This window comes from Crinia signifera, chromosome 3, assembly GCF_055691185.1.
Source record: "Crinia signifera chromosome 3, ASM5569118v1, whole genome shotgun sequence".
Classification (NCBI taxonomy): domain Eukaryota; kingdom Metazoa; phylum Chordata; class Amphibia; order Anura; family Myobatrachidae; genus Crinia; species Crinia signifera.
The window spans coordinates 96363241-96390325 of NC_139219.1; the positions used below are offsets into that span (position 1 = coordinate 96363241).

Consider the following 27085-nt stretch of genomic DNA (forward strand, 5'->3'; position numbering starts at 1 on the left):
CTCAGGAGGAGAGGAACGGGGCAATGGATCTAATAATGAAGTCACTATTGTTTAAAGATTCCTCTTCTAGCAGACTGATGCATTACACTTTTTCATCTAAAAAGATTTAAAAGGTTTAGTCTGTAACTATATTACTACAGGAAAGAAACACATTGTACTGGCTGCCAATACAGCTAAAAGCAGATAACCATATTTAACAAGGGAAGTCTTACTGTACACAAGACCATACCAGTCATTCCTCTACTTCTAAAGATAATTACATTTTAATCACTAGTGGTAAAACTGTCAATAAATGTAAGTTGATAGGGAGCATCTGGTAGAGCTCATTAATTCTCAATATTGGACTCCCTGTTTGGAAGAAATATTCCATCCAGTGGCATCACGTCATTGATTTCCTGGCTGCCGCTAATCTGATAAGAGTAACACAAAAACATTTTGTCTGTGAGCACAGAAATGTGGGAGAGTTCCGCAAACTTCCCAGATTGTTTCCAATGCACTGAATTGATAACTATGGAGCTATGAAATGACTGATTGTTTAGGATTATATGCTAGGAAAGTGCTATTTAAATGTTGTTAAATAAATTGATGAATAAGAGTTTTGTGTTCACAGTGACATGACATGAAAAGAGTTCACAGTGACATGAATGTAGATTTTTAGCCTTAATACATTTATAGTCTGTGCTGGATTTTCCACTAGGCACATGACTATGGGCGGCACCTGCTGGGGGTCGGCTTGGCAAGGTCCTTACCTGCATTATGCAGCGAAAAATACTGCTGGAACGGGTCAATGCATGGGGTCTAAAGGCGGTGTGGGATTCCAAAACTCACTAGGCACTAGGCTTCAAAAAGTGTTAAAATGAAGAAGGAGCCAATAAGCTCCCAACTGTCATGTCACAGAAAATGTCAGAAATAAACTGATTGGTTGGTTGTTTATCACTCTCCATTTTATCACTTTTCAGGGCTTAGTGCATCTGGCCCCAAAGGAGGGGGAGGCTTATTATAGTCTATAAAATAGGGAAGGGGAGGCACATTGGACCAGATGTATCAAGCTTCAAAAAGTGATAAAATGGAAAGTGATAAACAACCTGCCAATCAGCTCCTACCTGTCATTTTTCAAGTCCAGCCTGTAACATGACAGGTAGGAGCTGATTGGCTGGTTGTTTATCACTCTCCATTTTATCACTTTTTGAAGCTTGATACATCTGGCCCAATTATATTATATACTAAAAGGATGCACCTTCTATTCTATGAGGGGTACAAAGACCCCAAAAAAATATAATTTTTATTGGGGCGGGGCTAATAATGTTGTGCCTTAGAGCGGCCAGACTCCTATATCCGCCGATGTTTATAGATAGATGTTAAAGTATGTTTCTATTAGTAGATGTAAAGATTATGTATGTAATGGGCTGCAGTGTATTGTCAGTATTGTTGCTTCTTCATTCCCTTAAACCACAGTAGAGAGGCAGGGAAATATACCCTTTCCCAGACACAGACAAAAATGGCAGCAGAATGACCCCAAATAAAGAATGGGCTAGAATGGGCCATTTACATTAAAGGAAAATGTGGCAAGCATTTTTAGATCACATGAAATTACACAAAATTACACACCCCTATGTGATGATTCCTATTAAATATTGCAGCACTGAATATACAGCAAATACATACTATCTAGCTGTTCACAGATGCATAGTACTGTAGGTACCAATAATTGTGCAGTCCTACTTAGCATTTTGCAATAATACTTTTTTTATTTAAGCATGAAATAATGCATTCACGTGGATTTCACATGGATTTTTAAATGCTCTCAGGGCCTGATTCAACTCTGATCAGACGGAGCCGAATTAATTTCGATGGTGTATGTATGTATTTGCGCATGTGCAGATCCCCTGTGTTAATGCCCTCTGCGAGTATTACACTTGGGGCCAGATGCACGAAGCTTAAAAAGTGATAAAATGGAGAGTGATAAACAGCCAGCCAATCAGCTCCTACCTGCTATGTCACTGACTGTGTTTGAAAAATGTCTATCACTATGTCTATCACTCTCCAGTCCATTTTATCCCTTTTGAAGCTTAGTGCATCTGGCCCTCGCTGAGGCATTCACAGGGGTAGGGGAGGTGGACAGGGGGTGACAACAGGACGGGGGCGGCGCTGACCTGGTTGCTAGGCTGTGAGTGTACGCTTCCTAGCGAATAGGTCTGAATCAGGCTGTCAGTACTGTTTGTTTGTTTCAGTGAATGTTCTAGATGAATGGTTCCTTATATAGGGTGGTAATGTCCAGGACACAAGATAATTTAACAGCGTTAGTAAAGCCATAGTAACCAGTATCACCTGGTTTGTATTTGAGGATTGCTGTGTGCATAGTTGGGGCCCTTAAATACACATAAGCAGAATGTTGTAAAATATACTTTAAATGCAGCAATGGTAAGTGATTCTAAATGTTTTTTACCCTCATGTGCACAGGTGCGAACGAATTCACAGCCCTGCACCTGGGCAATACATCATGTGAAAAGTGCCATATCATATGGGACTTAGCTCCGATTCCTATTCGATGCAAGGTCGAATGTGCATTGGATCCAAATGGAGATCGTCATGGTTACCACAGAGATTTGTTGAGTGCAGCCATGACTCAGATCGCATACAAGCAAATGCAAAAGGATCACATACAATGTATCACAGTTGCTAAAGTATCACATGCGTGGCTGGATGCGGTACCTTGGCATAGTATATGGGGGCCTTTACTCCACACTTTCAGGTCAATTCAGATAGGTGCAATTTTCATGAAACTCACATACATCACAGGAATATGCGCACCAGAGAAATGCTTGATCCAATAAGAAATACCAATCTGAGCTTGTCGCAGTGAGATTGCGCATATTTTTTACAAAATACGACCTAGGGAAAGTGCATGAAAAAGTGGGGAATTCATCCTGGATCCCAAAAAAGGGTCAGCTGAAATAGCAGGACCATATATGTTGATGGTACTTTTCCTTACCTTTGCACCTGCTCAGTAGGGTGCATACAAAAAAAATGAATCTAGAATATCAGTGCGAGTTATGGAATTGGATTGCAAATGTAAATTGCTGTGCAAGTTTGACGAGTGAAAGGCACATAAGACCCAACTTGTACTTAATTGTATTGACCCCTTTATTTATCTTTTTATTGCTGCGTGCTGGTTGCTCCATTTTGTTGTTTTCTTATCTTCTTCAGTCACATCCCTCATGGTTTAACTCTTAAGGCCCCCATACACTATACGATTTGGGCACGATTTCACCCGATTCGTATGAATCGGGCCATGAAATCGGCCCAAATCGCATGTTTTGACATCTCCTCTGATCCGATGCGCGGTCCCGTGCACATCGGATCGGAGTCGGGCAGTCGGACCGGCTGTACATAAGATTTCCTAAATCTTATGTGCAGCCTCCGGGCGGGGGACACCAGAGCCGGGCAGGGGGAGAGCCGGGCAGAGTCAGCGGCGGCAGATGCTGGGACGGGGGCCGCAGGAGAGCCAGGCTGGTGACACAGGCAGCTTGCGGGGGTGGACGCCGGTGAACTGACGAGGGAGCTGGGCGCAGGAGGACCGGGGACAACGCGTCTGCATCTGCAAGGAAAAAAAACCATTACAAATGAATGGGCAGCCAGTGATTGGCTAAGAGAGCTCTCAGCCAATCAGCAATTGGCTGAGAGAGCTCTCAGCCAATCAGCAATTGGCTGAGAGAGCTCTCAGCCAATCACTGGCTTCCCATTCATTTGTATTGTTTTTTTTCCCTGGCTTGCAGTGCAGAGTGAGTGAGTCCCCGATCCTCCTGCCCAGCTCCCTCGTCTGTTCACCGGCGTCCACCCCCATGCGCTGCCTCTGTGTCCCCAGCCCGGCTCTCCAATGCACCCCCGCCCGCTGCCTATTTGACAGCTTACTATGCCCGGCCCGTCGCCCGCTGATTCTGCCCGGCTCTCCCCCTGCAGCTCCCCGGGAGTTTCATATGATAAATCGCATGGCAATTTATCATATGCAAAACTTGGCACATCAAGTGCCTCATCATGTGTGAAACCTCCCGGGGAGCTGCCGGGGAAATCAGGTCCGACTTGTCCCTAGGACAAGTCGGACTAATGTATGGGGGCCTTTATCTCTATTAAAACCTGAAAGTCCTGAGGTTTATCTTACTATGTTTTCATCTCGGGGACTGTAGTTCCATCTCGGGGACTGTAAAGTACTACTGTATCTCGTAATTGCAGATTTTCACATATGTGATTAGGTCAGTGGTGGACAAACATTGGTACTCATGTTTTCCAGAGTCCCTGTGGATCGGAGACTTGGAAAACATAAGGAGGTCTAAAGGTGCCCACACACTAGAATGATTTTTGGGCCGATTGGCCGATTTCCGATAATCTGTCGAAAATCGTCCGATTTCGGTCCGATGCGCGCTCCCGTGGATCTTTAGCTGAATCTTCTGATCTTACGTGCTGCACGAAAGATCAGAAGATTTAACAAAAGATCCATAGGAACGCACACGGGATCTTAAGAAAAATCTTTGGTAAAGATGTGCGCTTTCCTGAAATCTTTTGTCCAGGACCGACAAAAGATTTCAAGGCTAATTTATGCGCACATCTTACGATCGCAGATCTTTCTAGTGTTTGGGCACCTTAAAAGCCAAGTTTGGCCACCACTGGTGTAGGTGGTAGATGGCATTGTACTTGCTGTTTTGCTCGGACTACCACCTGCCAGAGTACTTTGCACAAAGCTAAAACTCATGTCTTTGCACTGCTCTCTATAGTAGACATCTCGATTTCCCTGCATCAGGTTATCATCACAGTAATAACATGTTACTTGGTCATTTATCTGTAGAAAGATTACAGGTAAACAGGCTCAGGAGACCCAAAAGTTCCATCTTTGGATTACTGTAGGTCCCAGTGTTCTGATACATGTACATACTGTCTAAGTAGTTTTACCTGACACTTCCTGATCTACATTACTGCTAACATGTATTCCTTTTATAATGAATTTCTAAAGGATGTTAGCATACATTTGGCCAAATATATCTACCTGCTCACCACGTTAAGGTCTCCTCATTAGAGCAGGTCCCTAGCACTATGGGGTTCATGCCTGGGGCACAGGGGTGCCCTGTGCCCCAGGCATGAACCCCATAGTGCTAGGGACCTGCTCTAATGAGGAGACCTTAACGTGGTGAGCAGGTAGATATATTTGGCCAAATGTATGCTAACATCCTCAGAAATTAATTATAAAAGGAATACATGTTAGCAGTAATGATTGCATAGTGCACCTGCAACCCCCCTCTGTTTTGCATATAGCTAAAAATCTCAGCAAGGTAGCACCTCTCATTACAGGGTGTGCAGTCTAGGGCCCCCCCTTTGTCCACTTCCTGATCTACAACCTGGTACTCTGCTTACTGCAGCTCTCTCTCTCTCTCTCTCTCTCTGTCTGTCTGTCTTTGCGGTCAATTCTTGGCTCAGCATACTTCTGGTTAACTACCAGTCAAGACTTTCTGGATAGATGTGAACTTTATCTTAACTCAGACACTTCTCAAACTGCCCTTTGATTTTGGTGGGATCTTAAAACTATTTTAGCATGATATATTTTTCTATCTCCATCTTCAAATGCGAAGACTGCAAGATGTGAATCATCTTTCCCTGGAACAGACACACACATGCTGCACATCTTGTATATTGTTCTTTTTGCCTTATTTATTAACAGTTTCTTATATAGCACAGCAAATTCGGTTGCGTTTTACAATTTGAAACAGTAATACAATAAACTGGATAGTTACACACAGGTAAAAAGGTAAGAGGACCCTGCTCACAAGCTTACAATCTATCAAACCCCCTTTTCATACATAGTTTAGTCTAAACTATGGGATTGGACAGGGTATGTTGAAAATATAACAGTTTTTCACTCAGAAAGGCAATTCACTCTCTAGTGGACAAAACCATATGTGCCTCAGATGGGGTTGATGTAACATGTGCAGAGAGAGTTAGATTTGGGTGGGGTTTGTACTTCAAACTGATATCTAAATTGCAGTGTAAAAATAAAGCAGCCAGTATTTACCCTGCACAGAAACAACATAACACCCAAATCTAACTCTCTCTGCACGTTACATCAACCCCACCTGCAGTGCACATGGTTTTGTACATTAGAAAGTGAATTTGCCTTTGCAATTGAACCAGAATAACCCCCAATGTGTGCTCTATATAAGAAAATGTTAATTATTAAATAATTAAATAATATTTAAGATATACAGTATGAAATCTTTTATATACATCCAGCAGCCAGAACATGAAATCCACCGGTGTAATACAGTAATAGAGTGTTATGTATGTTTAGGCAAAACCGTTCTAATGCTTTGAGGCATGGACTGCTGAAACCATCTGAAGATGTCCTGTGTTATCTAGCACCAAGACTTTAGCAGTAGATCTGTTAAGTGCTGTTCTGTACTGTAAGTTGCAAGTTGGGGCCTCCATGATATCCCACAGATGTTTGATTAAATTGAGATCTAGAGAATTTGGAGGCTTTATCATGTTTCTCAAACATTCTGGAACAATTTTTCGCATTACGGCAGGGCAAATTATCCTACTGAAGGAAGGCACTGCTATAAGGGAATACCATTGTAGTGAAGGTGTGTACTCAGTCTCAATTCAAGGAAATTGCACGCTGCCTAGGCTGCATGCATACCCAAGGAGCGCAGTTGTACTCAGAAAAAAATAACAATAATAATTTTCCTTAATGGAATTATTTATTAAAAAACAATATATACCAATTTATACATAGAATAAAAATTCATTAGAAGTGCACTTCAAACATAGATCAGACAGACAGGACAAACAACATAAGACAAACGGATGAAGCCGCTGATGACTGCTAAGAGGCGGAGAAACGCGTTTTTTGAAGCTGTGTTTGATGCCAGGATATCGCAAAGTGACCCCTGTATACTGCTGCTAAAAATTGTCTGCAAAGTGGGTACACTGCTTTGGCTGCAGCTGCATCCCTCCTCAGCAATTGAGAATATCCAGCTGAGCAGTCATCAGCGGCTTCATCCGTTTGTCTTATGTTGTTTGTCCTGTCTGTCTGATCTATGTTTGAAGTGCACTTCTAATGAATTTTTATTCTATGTATAAATTGGTATATATTGTTTTTTAATAAATAATTCCATTAAGGAAAATTATTATTGTTATTTTTTTCTGAGTACAACTGCGCTCCTTGGGTATGCATGCAGCCTAGGCAGCGTGAAATTTCCTTGAATTGCTTTATCTGTATAGAGGCACACAACCTCTGTTTCCAAGGAGCTGCAATAGCCCTCAGAATCTCTTTATAATTTTATAATTTTATTTGTTACAAGCACATATTCCTTCTATCCTACCAGCGCTCCTAGGTGACCCCAGGGTCACATTCCTTTTCTGTTGTATCGGTGTACTCAGTCTGCAACAATGTTTGGATACTTGGTACATGTTACAGTAACATTTACATGAATGCCAGGACCCAAGGTTGCCGGTTCACTGGTTGTCCTTCCTTGGGCCACTTTTGGTAGGTACTAGCCACTACATATTGAGGACCACATTTTGGAGATGATTTTGTCTAGACCTCACCATTTGGTCCTTACTAGTCCATATTTCCTGCTTCCAACACTGGGTGTTCACTTGGTGTCTAATATATCTCACCCCTTGACGGATTCCATTGTATTGAGATAATTCATGTTATTCACTTATTCTGTCATAGATTATAATGCTATAGCTGATGAGTGTATAGGTCGCTGTGCTACACTTCTAGGTGCGGAACTGCTGAGCTACCAGTGGAATATCTATAATGGATGGAGGGTTTTCAGTGCATGCAGCCCTGAGTCAGCCCTGAGTAAAATATGTGGACAAACATGAATATAACCCTGTCCACAGACCAATACTGACTTTCCAGAACCTCAGGTGAAACTGGTGAGGTGGCATGTAAGAAGTTTAACAAGGATGCCTTCTCTGGGTCTTCATCAATTTTGTGATAGACTTAAGAGGCACCACACAAATTCCCTAGGCAGCTCCATAAATCTGCCTAATGTTAGAGGCAGCCCTGGGTGCTTTGCTGTGGAACAACTGCTCTACAAAAAAGTCACTGGCATATCAGGTTTCTAATAAGACCAAACACAAATTATTCTATCAATTCTACTTAAAAATAAATAAAAATAATTTAAACTAGTGTTTGGCTAATGCTCCCCTAATAACTTTCTCTTTTGCAGATCTCTCAGCTGATGACGGAGAATGGCCGGGAGGGTCTCACAGAGGCAGCGTTGAACCGTTACAACACAGATAAACCTTCCCTATACAGCTTCCCAGCATCACACACTACATTTGTTACAAGTGAAACATCGACCGGCACCTCAGTGGCTGCATCGTTTTTTGCCAGGTATGAATATTACTGTTTATATTGTACTGTTTTTAAAACAGGGGATACGTTCTTAATTTCTATATAGCACATTCTTTTCCAAGTGATTTTGTTAAGGTGGCCATGCATCAGAAAGACCTGTCTTAGGCCTGGTACACACCAGGACGACTAGGGCCCGATCCCCTCAATCTAGATCTAATTTCGACAAATTGGATGTAGATTGTGTGGTGATTGGGCCCTTTTCTGTCCTGGTGTGGACCGATACCGATCCGATGCGCGGTCCCGCGGGTCGGTCGTTATTCAGATCCTACCTGCTGCAGGTAGAATCTGAATAACGACCATACTGCCGGGTGCGGGTCGCCATTGGATCGGACCCGCTCACGGTGCACATCGTGAGCGGGTCGTGCCCCCCCCCCCCGCGTCATCGTGAGCGGGTCGGACGAGACACTGACGACCCGCTCACGATGTGCATCGTGAGCGGGTCGTCGTGGTGTGTACCCTACATTACAATCGTGATTGTGTCCAATTTCCCTTCAACTCCCCGGCATTCCTTGGTGGTTTATGGACACACAATGTACTCACAATCTGTCATGCAATCCATCATACAATCCAGCTGCTGCATAGTTGTATGATTGAAGCTTCGTTTGTATGATTGAAGCTTCATTGTATGATTGAAGCTTCATTTAAATAGGGGGCTGGTCTATAAGGGTCAAAAGAATAGGAGTACTAAAAATCCATTTTTTTTATTTATTTGTTTTAATTTACAGGTTGCCAACAACTACTAAGCTGCTCACATCTGCTGTGTTATTCCATAATTAAATAGTCCTAATGAAGCAATCCTCTGAAAACTGTTTTCAGAGTAGTGACAGAATTGTGCAAAAGGACGTCCACCCATCTGCCGCTTGGAAACTACTGCGACTCCCAGCGCCATCACTGCCACAAGCTGCCCTGAAGCTGCACCTCTCTTCTCTGCTAGTCAGGGAGGGAGTGTCAGATTGTATGAGCCATTTAAATACAAATTGCATGTGTCTAAAAGCACATGCAATCTGCTCCCAATCCCAACTGATCTGACGTGCAACATGTCAGATCACAGATCCAATCCTCCTATCTCCCGGGGCTGGCATTCTATGATTGTGTGCACACGATGTGCACACAATCTGCATACAATCCATCTTACAATACATTGAGAGTGTATGATTGGGTGCAATGTCTTTCAGATGTATGGGGGCCTTTATACAATTCCATGCAAGTCCTGCTATGTTCAGTTCAGTCCTTAGGTTTGTCTTATAATAAGCTGATTAAACGTAAAGCAGTGCAGAGCGACTGAGTCCCAGAGAGACCCAAGATGTAACCCCTATTTATCACCACCTGTGACTCCTAAAACTGTTACCTATTCCCTTTACCCCTGTTGCTTCCACTAAAATATTTTATATTTTATTTTATAATCTCATATATGTCTTATTTGTTACCAGAATATTGACTGATTAATTGTCCTCTTTTTGCAAATGTTGTTGTGGGGTGATTTGTTTTATACTGAACGATGAAACCTGGGTTAGGTCTATATTGTTTGAATTGTAAACTAGGTTCTGCATTGGGAAATAAAGTCTGTATTGTACATTGAAATTTGACAGTAAGTAATAAGGTCTACATTGCACACTGAGATCTAGAATGGAGATTGTGGTCTGTGTAGCACACTGAAATCTTCATGGTACATTAAGCCCTGGAACAGGGTTTGAATCAAGAACTGGTATACTGAGTACAGTAATGAGGACTGGTGTCCACACTATATAATGAGATCTATTATGAGGATTGGAGTCTATATTATACAGTGAAATGTGAAATGAGACTGGGATCCACCATATACATTGTACACTGAGATCTAAAATGAGGACTGGTGTCTGCGTTGTAAATTGAGATAAAAAAAAAAATGTTTTGGTTCTGTGTTATATATGGAGTTCTAAAATGAGGACTGGGGCCAGCATTTTGTACAGTGTCTACATTGTACAGTATACTTAGCTTTGAAAGGAGGACTTGGGTCTGCACTGTTAATTGAGATCTGAAATTTAGACTGACTTCTACATATTTTATGTTACATTAGAATAAGATTATTTTACATACCCAAAATACATCTCGATTATAATATTTTAGAATTGAACATGATTTTTTTTGGCCTCGAACAAAACCTGCTGTATGAATGGGCTTATTTTTGCAGATATAACATATTAATGGTTGCTGTATTATATGTTGGCCATTTGGGCTTCATCCTATGCTTTTAGGTTTCTGCAGAAGTAAGGCCAAATAAGAACATTTAGGTGAGAAGCAGCAGTGTGTTATCTGTGGCAGGGAACTGTGTGGAGATGTTTGAGGGTTCCTTCATCAATGAAAAAAGTGTACCAACATATGCGAAGAAAGATTATGGTAATGTCAAAGAGTCTTCTGCGCATGCGCCAAACTACATCTCTGGTGACTACTTCAGACATTTGTTGCCAGTGCTCGTTTTCAGCAGAAATCACCAGAATAATGATGCTGGTTGCTGGCAGGAAGACCACGATGTAAGTAAATGCTAAGGGATTGAAGCTGTGCCGTTGGGCCACCATCTGCACAGAGATCCATATGCACGGCACCCCCTGCATCCATTATAGATATCCCAGCAATGAGAGAGTTGCTGGCAATCTCTAACTTATGCTGTGTACACACGGTCCGATTTCCTTTCCGATGTTGACGATATAGTCAACATCGGATCGGCATCGGATCAACATCGGATGCAGATCGCAAGGGTTTTAACCCTTGCGATCCCGATGCGCGTTCACGTATCGGAAGCCAGAAAGTCTTGGCTGCCTTGTCTATATAGTGCAGATCTGTACTATATAGTCAAGATAGGATGCAAATCGGATGTGCCTTAAGATCCTATCCACGATCCTATCTGGTCAGATCGTGGATAGGATCTTAAGGCACATCTACCGTGTGTACACACCATAAGATATTCTTTATATGTGTCTATTTTTAGCAATTCAACATTCGATGGACTGAACCATCAATCAATCCCAGGATTTTGAGAATAGGAAAACCATTATAATAATACTTTTGTTTTATACAATAGGAGGCAAAACACATACGATTTTTTAAAAACATCATAACCCTTTGTTATACTGTACTCCATTATGTCTGAGCGGGATTGTTGTTATGCCAGACATTTTCAGCCATCATTTGGCTCCCTAGCTCTTCCACTCAGTATATGCCACACTATATTTCTTTGTCCTTTTCTGAATGATTATTATTTAGACTAAATGGTAAAATTGCAGTAATCTTTCCTAAACTGTTGCCAAGGAAATGGACAGTGATGAGCATGCTTAAGATGCAGAATTTGTTCTAGCTGAAATGTAAGGCTGCCATGGGATTTTACCTTGTAACGTTTGACAGACTGCAGAAACAAATAGAATAGTATCACATTCTTAAATGAAAATAATATTTCAGTCATATGGGATGTGAACAAGTGAATTTATAAATGGAAAAATTACATTTAAGCACATGATCATTACGTATAAGCAGCGTTTTTCTTTAATTATAATTCTGAGACATTTCGATTTATTAAGCCATCATAGAACAAGGTTAAGCATAGCGATGAAGATCCAAGACAGAGTAGAGGAGTCATGGAAGGACAAAACAGTTCTTCACTGCCTGCTCTAATGCCAGTGAATTAAACAGCTCCAGACTCAGAATACTCTAATTCCTTACTGACAACTTCTAGCATAGCCCGTACTCTTGGGGTTTAAGATTTGCAAGTGAGTAATTTAACAAAATGCTCACTCTTACTTCTCTTAGAGAAGGTTGTGGTCCTCGTGGTCACTTTCTGACCTTGAAATTCCAGATGTGATTGAGCACCTCAGCTGCTTTGAGTTAGTAGCCCAGCATGTTACAACATGTTGTGACCGCCTTTAAATCAGCTGTCAGTCAATTTAAAATAATTCTATTTTTAACCACTTTTTTTTTTTTATCACAAGGTCAGTATTCACATCCATGGTGTAAACATATATAAAAACTATACTATTTATTGAACTATGGTTCGCATTACTGATAATGGTGTTTGGTATTTTTCATGACAAATATAGCACTGTATTCTCACATTTCCCTACACACTCAAATGCCAAAAGTAGCCCTTATAATTTTTTGTGAAGATAATTAACCATTATATATGACACACATCAGTACATAATGAAATCTCCAAACCACTGAACACCAGCTGAGGAGACAGTTTATAACCACAGACTATGAAGTGGGTTTGTGAATTTTGAATAGAATCGTACAATTTGATGGCAGATAAGATCCACTTGGGTAATCTAGACTGCCCCTTGTTTTATACTTTAGGCAATCTCAACCCTTTCTGAACCTTTTTTCTTTGTAAGGATATTTATATGTTTATACCACGCATGTTTAAATAGCTCTACTGTCTAGCGGCTCTACCACCTCTGATTGGAGGCTATTTCACCTATCCTCTACCCTTTCTGTGAAGTTATTTTTCCTTAAATTTCCCCTGAACCTGCTTCCCTCCATTTGTATGTCCCCGAGTTCTAATACTTCTCTTTCAATGAAGAATGTTACCCTTCTGCACTTTGCTAAAACCCTTGGTATATTTGAAAGTTTTTATCATGTCCCTTCTCTACTCCAAACTATACATGTTAAGATCTATTAGTCTTTCCAGGCAATTTTTGTTCTGTAGGCCATGTACATTTTTAGATTCATGTTTACACTCTCTATTGTATTTATTTAATTCTGACGCATTACCTTGGATTATACCCATATTTTATTATAACCCACTACCAAAGCAGATATGTCAGGAACCATAGATGAGCTAAAATGGATTGGTTTCATTGATGGTTTCTACATCAGTCTGTTCATCAGTGTGTCATGGTTTAATTCCCACCATGGCCCTAACTATATGGAGTAGAGTACTGGAGTGGGTTTTCTGCGGGTACTCCGGTTTCCTCCTACAATCAAAAAATATATACTTGCAGGTTAATTGGCTCCAAACAAAATTAATCGTAGTTTGTCAGTGTGTGTATGTGAATGTGGTAAGGAATATAGGTTCTTAGTCCTTGCCTACATGGACAGGGACAGATGTAAATGGACAAATATTCTTTAAAATGTGCTGTGAAATATATAGGGCCACATAAACAATGGAGCTGCAACTCCAGGCCTACACATAAAATAGGCCCATCATCATGACAGCATGATGTCACCAGACAGACACAATCTGGCCACATGGTTGGCCATAAATCATCAATCAGGTATGAAAATTGCATTTCTATTTTAAACATTTATGCAATTGTTGTACTTTTATGGGTTGTATGGGTTCTGCATGGCTTTGGCCTCACCTCGTCCAGTTCTCATAATAGGCCCTTCAACATTTTCAGCTCTAGGCATATTATGCCTTTAACCTGGCCATGGGAATATGTATGCGCTATATCCCTAATGCTAGAATCATTCTGCCTTGTTGTGTTCTTGTAGCCTTGCTTTCGCTTCCTTACATTCCATCTGTAAATGAAGTTAGAACATTGCATGTGACCTTTGTCTGCCCAGGTTGTTTGTCTAGACTTCATCTGCAATGACAGGGCAAATTATGGATTAACAATTGCCAATTTGCTGACAGTCTGGAAAATGAGTTAAAGGTTTACTTGTCAATAACACCTAATTTAAATAAATAAAATAAATTAATCCTCCCATACTCCCGGCAAGCAGTAGCCTCTTTTTAAGTCTTTTTTCTTCTAGGTGCTACTATTTTGTTTTTCTCATAAATTTATAAATACTGTGTCATTACATTATTCCAAAGTTTGTTTATTAAATGAACCAAAACTACCAAGGTTGAAAGATTAAAACATGGCACTTAGTTCGTGTGGTCCACAGCTCAGCAATGAATGTCAGTATATTTGGTACTTGTTTCCTAGCACGGCGCCCGTCGGGGTTGATCGCATGCCTTAAGTTAAGGTACTTAAGGCATGCGATCGACGCGATGGACCCGATTTTCTGTCAATTACCAGCTTTATTTGCCAGTAAAGATAAAATCACGTTGATCGCGTCCATCGCGATCGTCCATTCCCATAGGGAACAATGTATTCGAGCCCCGCCAGAGGACGCGTATACCTGTGAAGTAATGCGCGTGCGCTCGCCATGCTTCAGACTCGTGGCTCGCTGCGCTTGCCACACTATATAAAATCAACTCCACGCCGACGTGGATAGTGGATGTATGAAAAGGTCGGAGGACGCATACCGCCACCCTTGCAGGCTCGCTGCGCTCACCACGCTTCGGGTTGGCGTCAATAGTGGGGTGGCGTTAACAATGGAGGGCAATTTCACCGATGGGGGGGGGGTGGGGGTTCTATCTAAATGGGGGTTTTTGGGGCTTTTTACATTGAAATCAATGTAAAATTGGGGTCTCATGGAACATTTTACATTGATTCCAATGTAAAAATCGGGTCAATCGTGTCGATCGCATCGCATGCGATTTGGCTGGCATGCGATGCGATCAACGTGATTTTTGCGACCCCGATCAATACAATTAAAATCGGTGGCGCTGTGCTAGAAAACAAGTACCGTATATTTAATAAAAACCCTGATAACGCAGATATGTGATATGCGTACCGTACTCACACAGCGACTCGCCGTGATCCTCTCATAACGGTATCTTTATGCGTCCTCCCCATGTCCAGCCAGAAATGTACACAAAAAAAGAGATTGTGATCTGATAATTACCATCTGTTTAACCAACGAGGTGATCCTTAAAACTCTAAAGATATCTTTATGCACATGTCTTTTCCTTACTCTTTGTGAGCAGGTTGTTTCCCTTCATTTTTGATCCACACTTTTATCTGTAAACGGTTGAACATTTCCCTCATACATGTTTTCTACTACTTTAATTTTTATGTGTTTGAATTCAACACTGCAATTATCGGTACTTGTTTCCTAGCACGGCGCCACCGATTTTGATTGTATTGATCGGGTCGGAAAAATCGCGTCGATGCGATCGACCCGATTTTTACATTGGAATCAATGTAAAATGGTCCCTGAGACCCGATGTTACATTGATTTCAATGTAAAAAGCCCCAAAACCCCCATTTTAATAGCAAACCCCCCTGATGGTTGAAATGGCCCCCCATTGTTAACGCCACCCCACTATTGACGCCAACCCAAAGCGTGGCGAGCGCAGCGCTATCCACGTCGGCGTGGAGTGGATTTTATATAGTGTGGCGAGCCCGAAGCGTGGCGAGCCCCCCGAGGGGACGCGCATAACTTCACAGGTATACGCGTCCGCTCACCACACTTCGGGCTCGGTGGCTCGCTGCGCTCACCACACTATATAAAATCAACTCCACGCCGATGTGGATAGTGGGGGTATGAAAAGGTCGGAGGACGCGTACCGCCGCCCCTCGCTGGCTCGCTGCGCTCACCACGCTTCGGGTTGGCGTCAATAGTGGGGTGGCGTTAACAATGGGGGGCCATTTCAACCCTAACCCTATACAATGAGAAATTGGCCATATTGGCCCATTTCCCATTGTTCCCTATGTAAAATTGGGTTGATCAACCCGAATTTAACTTTAAAAAGTAACTTAACATTATTCTTTATGGGAAAATCGGGTTGATCATGCCGGTCGCGGCCCATTTTAATTGGGTCCATCGGGTTGATCGCATGCCTTAAGTACCTTAAACTTAAGGCATGCGATCAACCCGACGGGCGCTGTGCTAGGAAACAAGTACCCAATTATCTGTGAGAATTGCACCATAAAGACTGAAAACTGAATCCAGCGCCACCCAGCTCTGATTGTGTTTTTCTTGTTTATCTAAATATGGGAGTCAATGGGGTTTTTTTGCCTATTATTCAGTTATTTTTGCTGATGCAGTTTCACTGGTTATTATTATTTTTTTTTCAAAACTACATTGGCGAAACTGACTGAAAACTGGGGAAAAAGGCCCCAATTTGGCCAAAACATGTGGTTCGTTGTGGAAAAATATTTGGCACCAATTGAATACCCCCCAATGTAACAAAACCCATATCCTTTCAAAATCAGTACCACAAACCTATAATAAAATCTCTCTTATGATTGGCAAAAAAATTGTTGATTAGCTTATTAGCTTTTCCACCTTCATGCCGGGTCGCACCTGGGATTTTTGTACCCGTGTGTCACCCGGCTTGCAAACCCTTTCCCACTGGTGATCCGACTCGGGCAGGTAACGTCATCAGGAGGTGGGGCCGGGGCGGCGCTGGGAGATGAGAGCATCGCCCAGCAACAACCTCTGTATTGTAGTGAAGGGGACCCAGGTTACCTGTTTCCAATGCCCCTGGACCCGGAAGCATCCCGGTTCTAACCCAACTAACAATCATGTTGGAGTGCCTGGTCATTCGACCCGGGATTTTGCATTTCCACTAGCAAAAAACCCAGGTCGATGCGTGTCCCCACACATCGACCCAGGTTATTTTTGCTAGTGGAAAAGGGGTATTAGTAACTTCATGTTAAATTGCTTCTTTTCATGAAGCTAGGATAGAGATGATAGGATGAGAGATTCAGAAAGTGAGAGATTTGTAAGAAATCAATTTGATATTGCCGTTTTACACTGTTACACACCAGTTTGATTTTGCAGTGTAAATGATTGCCACTTTAAAAAAACAGGAGATTTCTTACCAAATCTCTCACTTTCTGAATCTCTCATCCTATTAAATTTCACCCATTTTTTCCAAACAATAAAGCTTGGTTTAGCTGAATTCTATATTATAATGATACAGTTTTGAGGTTAATTATCTCACTGGGTCACCATATAGTGTAATGCCGTGCTTCCCTAGATAAGTAATTTCTAAACGGATTCATTTTCCCATTAAACAGAATACAGATAAATTAAAATATTTTTGCACCGGTTAAATGAACATAATTTACTGTAAATAGATTTCTATGTGAAAAAAGAACTATGGATCATTCTATAAATGATTAATGAGCCCATTTTTTAAGATGTTTTCATAGAAAATTCTCAGAATACTGAACATTGTTTACAGTTTTTGGGCATTAATTGTCAGCAAATGTTTTGAGAGTGTCCCTCTATTTTGGCAAATAGGGTCTATGTGGACATGATTCTGCCAAATGAACCAAAGCTTACTTTGCCTTCTGATATCTAACACAACTTTATGAATTTCTGCTTGAAAATGAATGCCTACACATGTAGCTATTCTAGGCTCAGGCCCGGAAGTGTCACTTTATTGCACTCGACAGGGACTGGCCACTGTCCCTGCAGGGTGTCTTAATAAATGTCCCCAATAATTAATGTCTTAATGCCACAATATGTGATACTTTGTTTCTAGACATTTGTAAATATGTCCCTAAATTTACCACAGATTTCGAACATATAAAATTGAAAATATACTTTGGTTCTATGATATCAGTCCATTTAGGGATATTATTATTAATTATGTATTTTAGCTTATAGCACTATAAGGGTGCATATTAAAATATGAAAAGCAGGAAAGAAGAAAGGATTGTCTCTTTTTCTGGCGCACTAAAGATAGAAAGATCAATTCAATAATTTAAATATACCGTATATACTCGAGTATAAGTCGACCCGATTATAAGCCGAGGCACCTAATTTTACAACAAAAAAACTGGGAAAACGTATTGACTCAAGTGGGACCCTCACCCGAGTATAAGCCGAGGGGCGGCTTTTTCAGCATAAAAAATGTTCTGAAAAAGTAGGCTTATACTCGAGTATATATGGTACCTTTTCTTTATATTATAATTAAAATCGTTTACATGAAATATGAGCACATATTTCATGTAAACGGTTTCATTTATAATATAAAGAAAAGGTATATTTTAATTCTTGAATTGATCTTTCTATCTTTAGTGCGCCAGCAGAAGAGACAATCCTTTCTTCTTTCCTGCTTTTCATGTACAATTTATTGTCTCTGGCAGCACCCCCATTTTGATATAACTGTAATTCAACGCAGCAAATAATATAAATATCTGAACTGGTGCAGAAGTATTCCCAATTCCCCATTCCCTATTCGTCTTTGCATATTAAAATTCCAATTTAGGGGTTCTCTGGGTATGAAATAGAAGCACTCAAAATCACTGACATCGTTGCTATTTGAATGACTTCCTGTTTGTAACTAGGTACCAAAAGGGTTCTGTAAAATCAGCCCAGACTACAAATTAACTACTTATGAGACAGTTTGCAGATAAATCTGGAGGGCTATTGCTTGAACCCAAACTGCATTTAGCTGGCAGACGTAAAACAAACCACTAACAAGTTAGATCACACATGCAGTATACAGTAAGTGCGTTCCGCCTACTAAACACCAATGTAGGACTTGTGGTTGATTAGTTTTTCAACCTTTTCTCTAAGAGACAGCATGAATGATGTTGGCATAAATAAAACCAGGGGAGTAAAATGTAACTGTGCTGATCTGTATTAAATTAGACACATTGCGTGATGAATACCAGCACCTCCAAGAATATAAGTCCTGATCCTACTTAACAGCATATGGTGTGAAGTCTTTGGAGCAGGCTTACTGGTGAAAGAATCCTTAGTGCAGGTTAATTTCCTCGAAGATGGGGTCTCGCTGCAGAGTACAGTTCACCTACAGTAACACAATGAATCTTTTTTATATATATGCTTCAATACAATTCTGAACTTCTGTGGGTTTTGGCTAAGGCTTTAAGCCGCCCTTGCTGTAAGTTGGTAAGCCTCAAGCTAGACAGAGATGTCTGTGCGAAAAAAAAGGAGCCATCCTTTCTTCAACCGAACAATTGACTAAGGTATGCACGATATAGAGCACTATGCTCAACCTCACCGTATATTCAGCAGTCACAATCAAGTGGTATATAGCAAGTTAACTCAAGGGTGATCCCAAAGCTGTTGGACCCAATGGAGTTAAAATCTGAACTTTGCCCTGTATAAGCAGTTTTTGTAGTACAGGTGCAATTCATTTTTTATTCAATTCTGATGAACCTTTCGATTTCAATTCGGTTTTGACTATATTGTAAAAATGAAATCGAAAGTGACCTTGAATTGCACCATGTGTACAGGGCATACAGTAAGTCTCTTACAGCAAACACATCCCACTGTGTGGAGGTCGGAGATGGCAGTGGAGACTTGTATTCCAGTGATGCAGCATCGTAGTTGTCAGTTTGGTGTACAGTGGGTGAATTCCCAGGTGAACAAGAAACTTCCGTATGAATGGAGTGGTGGGAAGTGGTGTCTATGTGGCAGCTGCTCATGCACTAGTGGAGACTTGTATTCCAGTGATACGGAAATGACCAATGGGTCTGGCAATGTAGGGCTCTCCATTTCTGCATCCAGTGATGCAGAAATGGCCAGCGGGTCCGGCAATGTAGGCCTGGATGAAGAATAGTAGCGACAGGTGCTCTCTTTCTCTTAACTCGTGTCTCCATTGCCAAATTATAATGGTTTCCTCAGAAGATAGAGAGATCATAAATCCCTTTTTTAACCAATCAGTTGCAAGCATTAATTAGGCTACAGCTGTATGTATCAATCAGGTGTGTTGCATATATAATCTATAACTAACAAAATTGTATGGCATATGCTGTATTAATACACAGTGTTTCTGTATACAATATTTTTTTCGGTAACCCTTGTGGAGGCAGACAGGGTATGCGAATAAGCATATTGAAATGCTTTTACAGATACCTAATTCAGTAGTTTTAGTAGTGAGAATAAATTATTACACAGTTTCTTATGTAAGAGAACATATTAACAATTAGAAATGGGGTATATAGAAGCTATATACGGATGAAAAACTGTTTTAGTCAATTATATTACTACACTACTTCATGTGGTGTCCATATTAATAACAGAAGGGGATGAGTACAGCTGGGACATATATACAAATATCCCAAAACACCATATGTATTTAGCACAAAGTCTGGAGCAGACATGTGAATATGCCCGAGGTAGAGGTCTGTTTTCATTTAAGATGTTGTCTGTGGCAGCAATACTGTATGTAATGTGATTGATGTCATTTCCCCATTAACCTCTTTCTCCAAGAGGGTGGGTTGTAGAATGAGAGATGAAAGGGAAATGTCACAAAGTTTGGTGCTATGGGATTTCTACAAGTGCATTGCATACACATATGGTGCTCTCTGTGTATCATTTCTTAGGCACAATCATGCTTTGTATAAGTGACTTGCAGACCAACATTTGTTTCCAATTGAAAAACCGCTCCATAGTTGAAAACTTGCTGCCATAAGGCACCTAATGTCATTGCATTGTATGACTATATTCTGATTACAGCCATGCAAAATCTTTCTACTGTATTATGCTATCTAAAATCTGGTTAATTTAGGATTTTTTGCAAAATAGTACAGTGAAATATATATTCGTAGACATCTGTGCTAAGGTGAAACAAGTCTTATGTATAAACACGGTATACAGATGGAACACATTTACTTGAGAAAATAATGGAAGCTCGCTATAATGACAGGAGTGAAAGCCCACTCAGTATAGTACATATACAAGTATGACATGTCACGGTGAGCTTAATGTGCCATGCCTCCAGCACAATGCTGTGTGCTTCTCAATTACCTTGCTCTGCTTGTATACATTGTGCCAAACATATTCTCCTGTATGTTATAAAACATAAGTGAATAATGTGCACATAACATTCAAAAATCCATCATAATACAACCCAATGTGCAACACACACACACACATACACATATATATAAAATCATATAGCGCGCTAAGAATATTATGTACTCTTTATACTATAACACCACTAGCTTATGTGGCCTCTACTCACCTGAGTAGACAACATTTACTGTTTCCATATCCTTCATCCCATCGTAACTTGAATACTTAGTTGTACGTCTGCGGTACAGGAAAGTGGTAGTATCAATATTAAAAAAATTAAGATATTTAAGCATTTTTTTAAAATATGAATGATTTATAGATAAATTATAATACATATCTAAACTTTTTTTTTAATTTTTACTACTTAAGGATCTCTTTTGTAAAACACATCGGTGGCTCTCCCCTCAGGTGTTATGATCACCAGCCTACTGGGTGAGCTTATTTTGGAATGGAAGGCCATGTATAACTGCCCATGTAAGAATCAGTCCTCCCTCAATTCAATCCCTGTCACCTTCAGCAACTGTCCCTGGTACTTGTTGATCGTCATTATAAAGCAGACCTATAGGGAAACTGCAGCCTCTTGAACTGGAGGAGTATGTAGAGAATGAACATACTCTCCCCCCCCCTCCCCCGCACAGCCCGTGAACACTGTGGCCTTGATGGTATTCCTGTGGCCGATCTTTACTTGCAGCCTGGTACCATTGCAGAGTTTGTTCAAGTTGAGACTCCGCAGCAACAGCACTGGAACCCCCAATTTGAGCAGCTTGTAGGATGGAAGGCCAGGAGGCTTGAAAGTGTGTATGTCCTACATTTGCACCATTGAGTTCACAGATCTGTTTTACATTTCTGTCTTTTTGGGGGTCAGAAGAGCACCTCCAAATCCACATTTTCCTCTGTGGGGATTGATTAGGACAATATCCTAAATTACGTTTTTAGGTATTAGTTGGAAACATTTGTAAGCCAAAAACAAAAGAAACTCAATATCTCATTGGGCCCAAGATATATTAAATTATTTACCCCCTTCACCCTCTTAGGGTTTGAACTTTGAAAAATCCCTGTTTAATGTGTGCTTACATCATATACTTCCAGAATTGCATATTTCTAGTTCCAAGGATTGGGTTCAGGCTAGCCGTTTCTATATATTAGACTGCATCGGTTCCTAATTGATATCAGGATTCCAGCGCTGGTATTTATATTTTTACCATCAGTAATACTCAGCTGTTTTTTGTATGTCTGGACCATTTGAACTAATATTGGAAATGTAATAGGCTTCCTTGACACAGTTAATATGCAATATGTTGATCATGACATGTTCTTCAGCTTCTCCCAGCATGTATTACTCATTACTGGCTTACATAGTCTATGAGAAACTGTACAGTGGTAAGAGCATATTGCAGAGGTACAAACTCATTCTGGGATTGGTTTACTCTAACTCATTATGATCTATGCTCTATAAGTTATCGTAGTTATGAGCGGGATGCAGTTCGAATCCCGGCGGTCGGAATCCCGGCGGTCAAAATCCCAACACCGGAATCCCAACCGCTGAAATCCTGACCGCCGAAATCCCAACACTTTCTCCCTCTACCATAGAGGGAGAATAAATTAGTGTGCTGAGCGTAGCGAGGCACCGTGCCAGCTGCGTGGTGAGCGCAGCGAGCCCGCAAGGGGGGTCGATCCACGTCCCCCTCTTGTCGGGATTTGGCTGTCGGGATTTGGCTGTCGGGATTTTGGTTGCCGGGATTCTGACTGCCGGGATTTCGTACCAATCCCTTATGAGCATATCATTGTAGATATAAACTATATATAGCAGAGCGTTGGCAACTTTAGCAGTCATTGACGCTACTCTGTGATGGTCTTCAGCTCATACTTGCCGACTTTTGAGCTGTCCTCTCCGGGAGAGGGCAGCTAGCTCTGTTAGGCAGGGGGTGGGACCATCGCCAGGAGTAAAAAAAGAGCTGGTTTGGGGGCGGAGCCACAGATGGTCTGTCCTGTTGGGGGTGTGCTTAGAGTGATCACATCATTTCAGCCATGCCCCCTGCTGTGCAATGCTGGTATTTCAGGCATTGCACTGTGTGGGGCAGTGCTAAAATGACGCAAAAGCATAATTTTACCTGCAGACCCCTCCCCCCCACCAAGGGGCGGTTCGCGGGAGATGGGGGGTTATGCGGGAGGGTTGCCACCCTTTCCGTGGGGGCAGGAGGCAACCCAATTTCCGGATCCCTCTCTGCCATTCCGGAAGGGCAGGCAACCCTGCTTCAGCTTCATGGTTGTCTTGCTGTTGTTGCTATATGCTTCCACTTTCTAATCATATCACAATGGACGTGGAATATCCAGCAGGAATTAAATTTCACAAACAGTCTTATTATAAAGGTGGTATCCAACACAATACCACGCTTAAAGTCACTGAGCTCAGAACGTCACATTTTGTACCACAGATGTTTGCAGATTGAGACAGCATGTCTAGATGCTTGATATTATACACCTGTAGCAATATGGGTGCTTTTAAAAGGTATTGTAGGATAACGTATTGTAGCTGTGGTATCCTGTATGTATGAGTTACAGATGTGTCCTCATACACTTCAATACTCAATACTTCATACAGCACAAGACCCCTGCACGAGTGAACATCATTTTTGTGTTAATATAAAGGCCATGCGCCATTGCCACTTCACAAATCTGCACTGATTAATTTGACATTGTGACATTTACAAATGTATATGAAGAACAATGGAACTTGGCATAAAACAAAGCTGCAGTGGCTGCTTTGTATACAAATCCATATTCAGTCAAACACAGCTGTGCAAGTGTCACATATCAGTCTAATCAGTTTGGTCTTGGGAAGTGCTTTGTCACATAGTATTGCCAAAAGAAGCTTAGCTCAAGCCGAGGCTCACGGGAACTGGCATGCCAAGAAGGGATGTCTGGCACGGCTGTAGCAATAGGGTATGAAGATACATCTGTACTGGAAACAGAAGAATACTGACATCTGCAGTCATTTTACAGCAGGTATGGAAATATGTGTAAAAGTCCTTAGTACCAATCCGCATAACCTACATCTACATCCATTTGTCCCAGTTTGGCATATACTGAAAATTACTTTCAAACCTCAAGGTGTGGCCTGTGAGGCCGCCATACAGACAAATCTGGACAACAACACAGAGGTTAAAGTGGTATGATCCTGCACAGTAATTCCAAACCACCACTCACATCAATAGATGATGCAGATGGCACAAGTTGCACTGACAAGCTGCAGCCACCTCCACCTTCTTTAAATGTGGTGGCTCTATGGTCCTCTTCCACCTGTGGCTTGCCCCTCCTAGTACATGTGAGTGTGTTGGACAAAATTTGTTCCCTTCCTCAGGTCCCAGCAGCTTAGTTTTTAGCATAGGTGATGTCATGCCTTCATCGCTGCTGAAGTGAAAAGAGCCATGAAGAGGATCTGAGAAAATAAAGAGCCTCATCCACAACTACCACAAAAGACTTCAAGCTGTCATTGATGCTAAAGGGTTCAATACACGGTATTAAGAACTGGGGTATGTAAACTTTTGATCAGGGTAATTTGGGTAGTTTCTGTTGTCATTATGATTTAAAAAGAGTAAACACAGTTGTTTGACAATAAATGGCTTCATCCAACCACTAACCATGAGTTACTTGTGAGTTATCATTCATATTCACCCCCTCAGGGTGTGGCCTTGCAGATCTAAGTACACAGAATGGCCACAGAAACTAAGACACTGGCACCAAGTTTTTGGCGTGGGTCTGACATGCCCACGTTATTGCCGACACTCTCTGGTACCTCCTACAAAATTGCCCAAGTATCTAACTAAATCAATCTAACCCAACTAAATCACTTATAGATAAATAAGAACTGTAAATTTTGTGGTATTTCATCACAATTCAGTCATCATGCATGCACTTATCAATTCCCATATAAGATTAAACCAATAGATAATAAGTGAAGTGCGCAGTTTACATACTGTGTCCGTAAACCACTAACCTTTTATTCCTAGCTACGTGCGAACAAAGCATAGCGCAGCGTAGCGAACCTTGTCAGTGTATAAAACACGCTATACCAATACCTATGAAGCGGTATCTTTTCACAGTACTTAGTACCCAAATGTGAGTACAAATTTAAGGACAATTTCCTTATAACCCTTTGACACTAAATGTGAATAAATGCCAAGACTCTGTATAAATTTCTGGAATAAGGGGATAAAGTCCCGGTACCATATATTTCAGTCCCTAACGGACAACAGGGGATTACAGAGATATAGAAACAAATAACAAGGTATACAGTCCGTTACACAATACAAAATAGGTTCTAAACTAACAGGGGAAAACAACAGATATAATTACAATCAGCCACACTACAGAATACACATACAGGAATGCAAATGTTACAGTCTCATCAATAGCGCTGGCGCAAACCCGGTCTGAGCTCACTATATTCTGTCCAGAATACAGTCCAGGGGAGAAGAAGAGGAACAGTGAGAGAGAGTTTAGGATGTGCTTGAACTCTTATAGTGTCCAGGTAGAGGGGGGCAGTGAGGGTCATCTTTCTTCAGAAGATCGGATGTCGCTTCTCTTGGATTGGTGCAGGGAAATGCACCTAGGTCTCTTTGTCTATGAAACCGGTTACATCTCGAGCTTCCAGTTACACTGTCCTCATGATGAAATAGTCATTAAATATGTAATTGTTCAATAACTTTTTGCTCTTACAAGTTGCGAACTTTAAACCTGAACCGGAGCACTGCGCATGAGAGACGGAACACACAGATGCGAAATATGTACAAGAAAGATCGTGTTTTACCATTTAAACTATGTGCTGCAGATTAAAACCATTTATCTATATTTTATTAGTATGTAAATGTAGTATGTTAGTATATGAATGTATGTGTATCGGTATGGCTGCGCACGAGGTTCGCCTTATTATAAAACCTGGTTCCTATACTTCGTTTGCGCAACTATGCGAACCATTCTATTGTGGTGTACGACTTTGACACACTTTTTACTGATAATAGCTCAACTGCGTAAAAATTGAACCAATGACCATAACTGAATCATCCATACAGTAACCACATGCCGAGGTTAGGAAGCGTTGAATAAAGTCTAGAATATTTCGATTCTGTTTCTAGTGAAGCATGCAGTTAAAGGCAATATATATTTCTTCTGTTGTGCATAACATGAAGTGACAGAAATAAATAAAAAACTATACCTGACATGTATTGCAGGATAAAGGTGATCAGATTGTAAATAGGATCTACTATTCTTTGTACAAACAAATTCCTCTCACACAAAAATAATAATAAAAAACCTATGTGTTTGAATACATGGTGCGTCACAGAAAGTATAGGGTGTCATAGTGGGTGTGGCCAGTAATAATTTATCAACAAACTGTTAAAGATAAAAACATATCTTAAAGTTCATCAACCACATTCAATACCAATGCAGTCGTTTTGACAAGAAAATCATCTCATAGGCCCTTATTCTGATCGGTGCGGCCTGATCAGAATATGCGGCCGCAACCGTGCAGGCGAATCCCCGCCTTCCATACGGATCGCCACCTGCCGTCCGTACGCGGATATGTGGCGATCCGCATGAAATTGGACGGGGATACGCCTCCTCCGTCTTGGGAGCAGCCCCTGCATTCGATGGTCGCCGAACATCGAATGCAGGGCCGCACGCTCCACCAGGTCCCGCAACACAAGACCACACGGACACTTGTCCGTGTGAAATCATGTATGGGGGCGGGCAGCTGACATCCGGCGATGTCAGATGCCCGCCTCGTACCCACGCGTCACGGCCTCATTACCATGCATACGCCCCGCGTTTGCATGGGAACGCCCATGAAACGCGGGGCGTATGCATAGGGTAATGAGGCTAAGTAGCCCCTCACGCCCCTCTACGCCCCCTGTGCGGCGTATAAAGAATCCGTGCGGCGAAATCGCCTGCACATGCGCAGAGTGACCTCTGCACATGCGCAGACGATCAACATCGGCGGTCCGTCCGCATGCGGGAATATCCGCACCGATCAGAATAAGGCCCATAGATATCACTTTTTTTTTTTAGGAGGTTATTATTATT

At 41.4% G+C, this 27085-nt stretch overlaps 1 protein-coding gene across 3 annotated transcripts in view; it reads left to right on the forward strand.

The window, feature by feature from the left end:
• Nucleotides 1-27085, forward strand: part of KIF26B (kinesin family member 26B) — a 345725-nt gene that overhangs the window by 147727 nt on the left and 170913 nt on the right. For all 3 annotated transcript variants that reach the window (XM_083176235.1, XM_083176236.1, XM_083176237.1), the window contains one exon: nucleotides 8229-8395. In XM_083176235.1, coding sequence (XP_083032361.1) covers nucleotides 8229-8395 — 167 coding nt within the window. The remainder of the gene's footprint in view (nucleotides 1-8228; nucleotides 8396-27085) is intronic.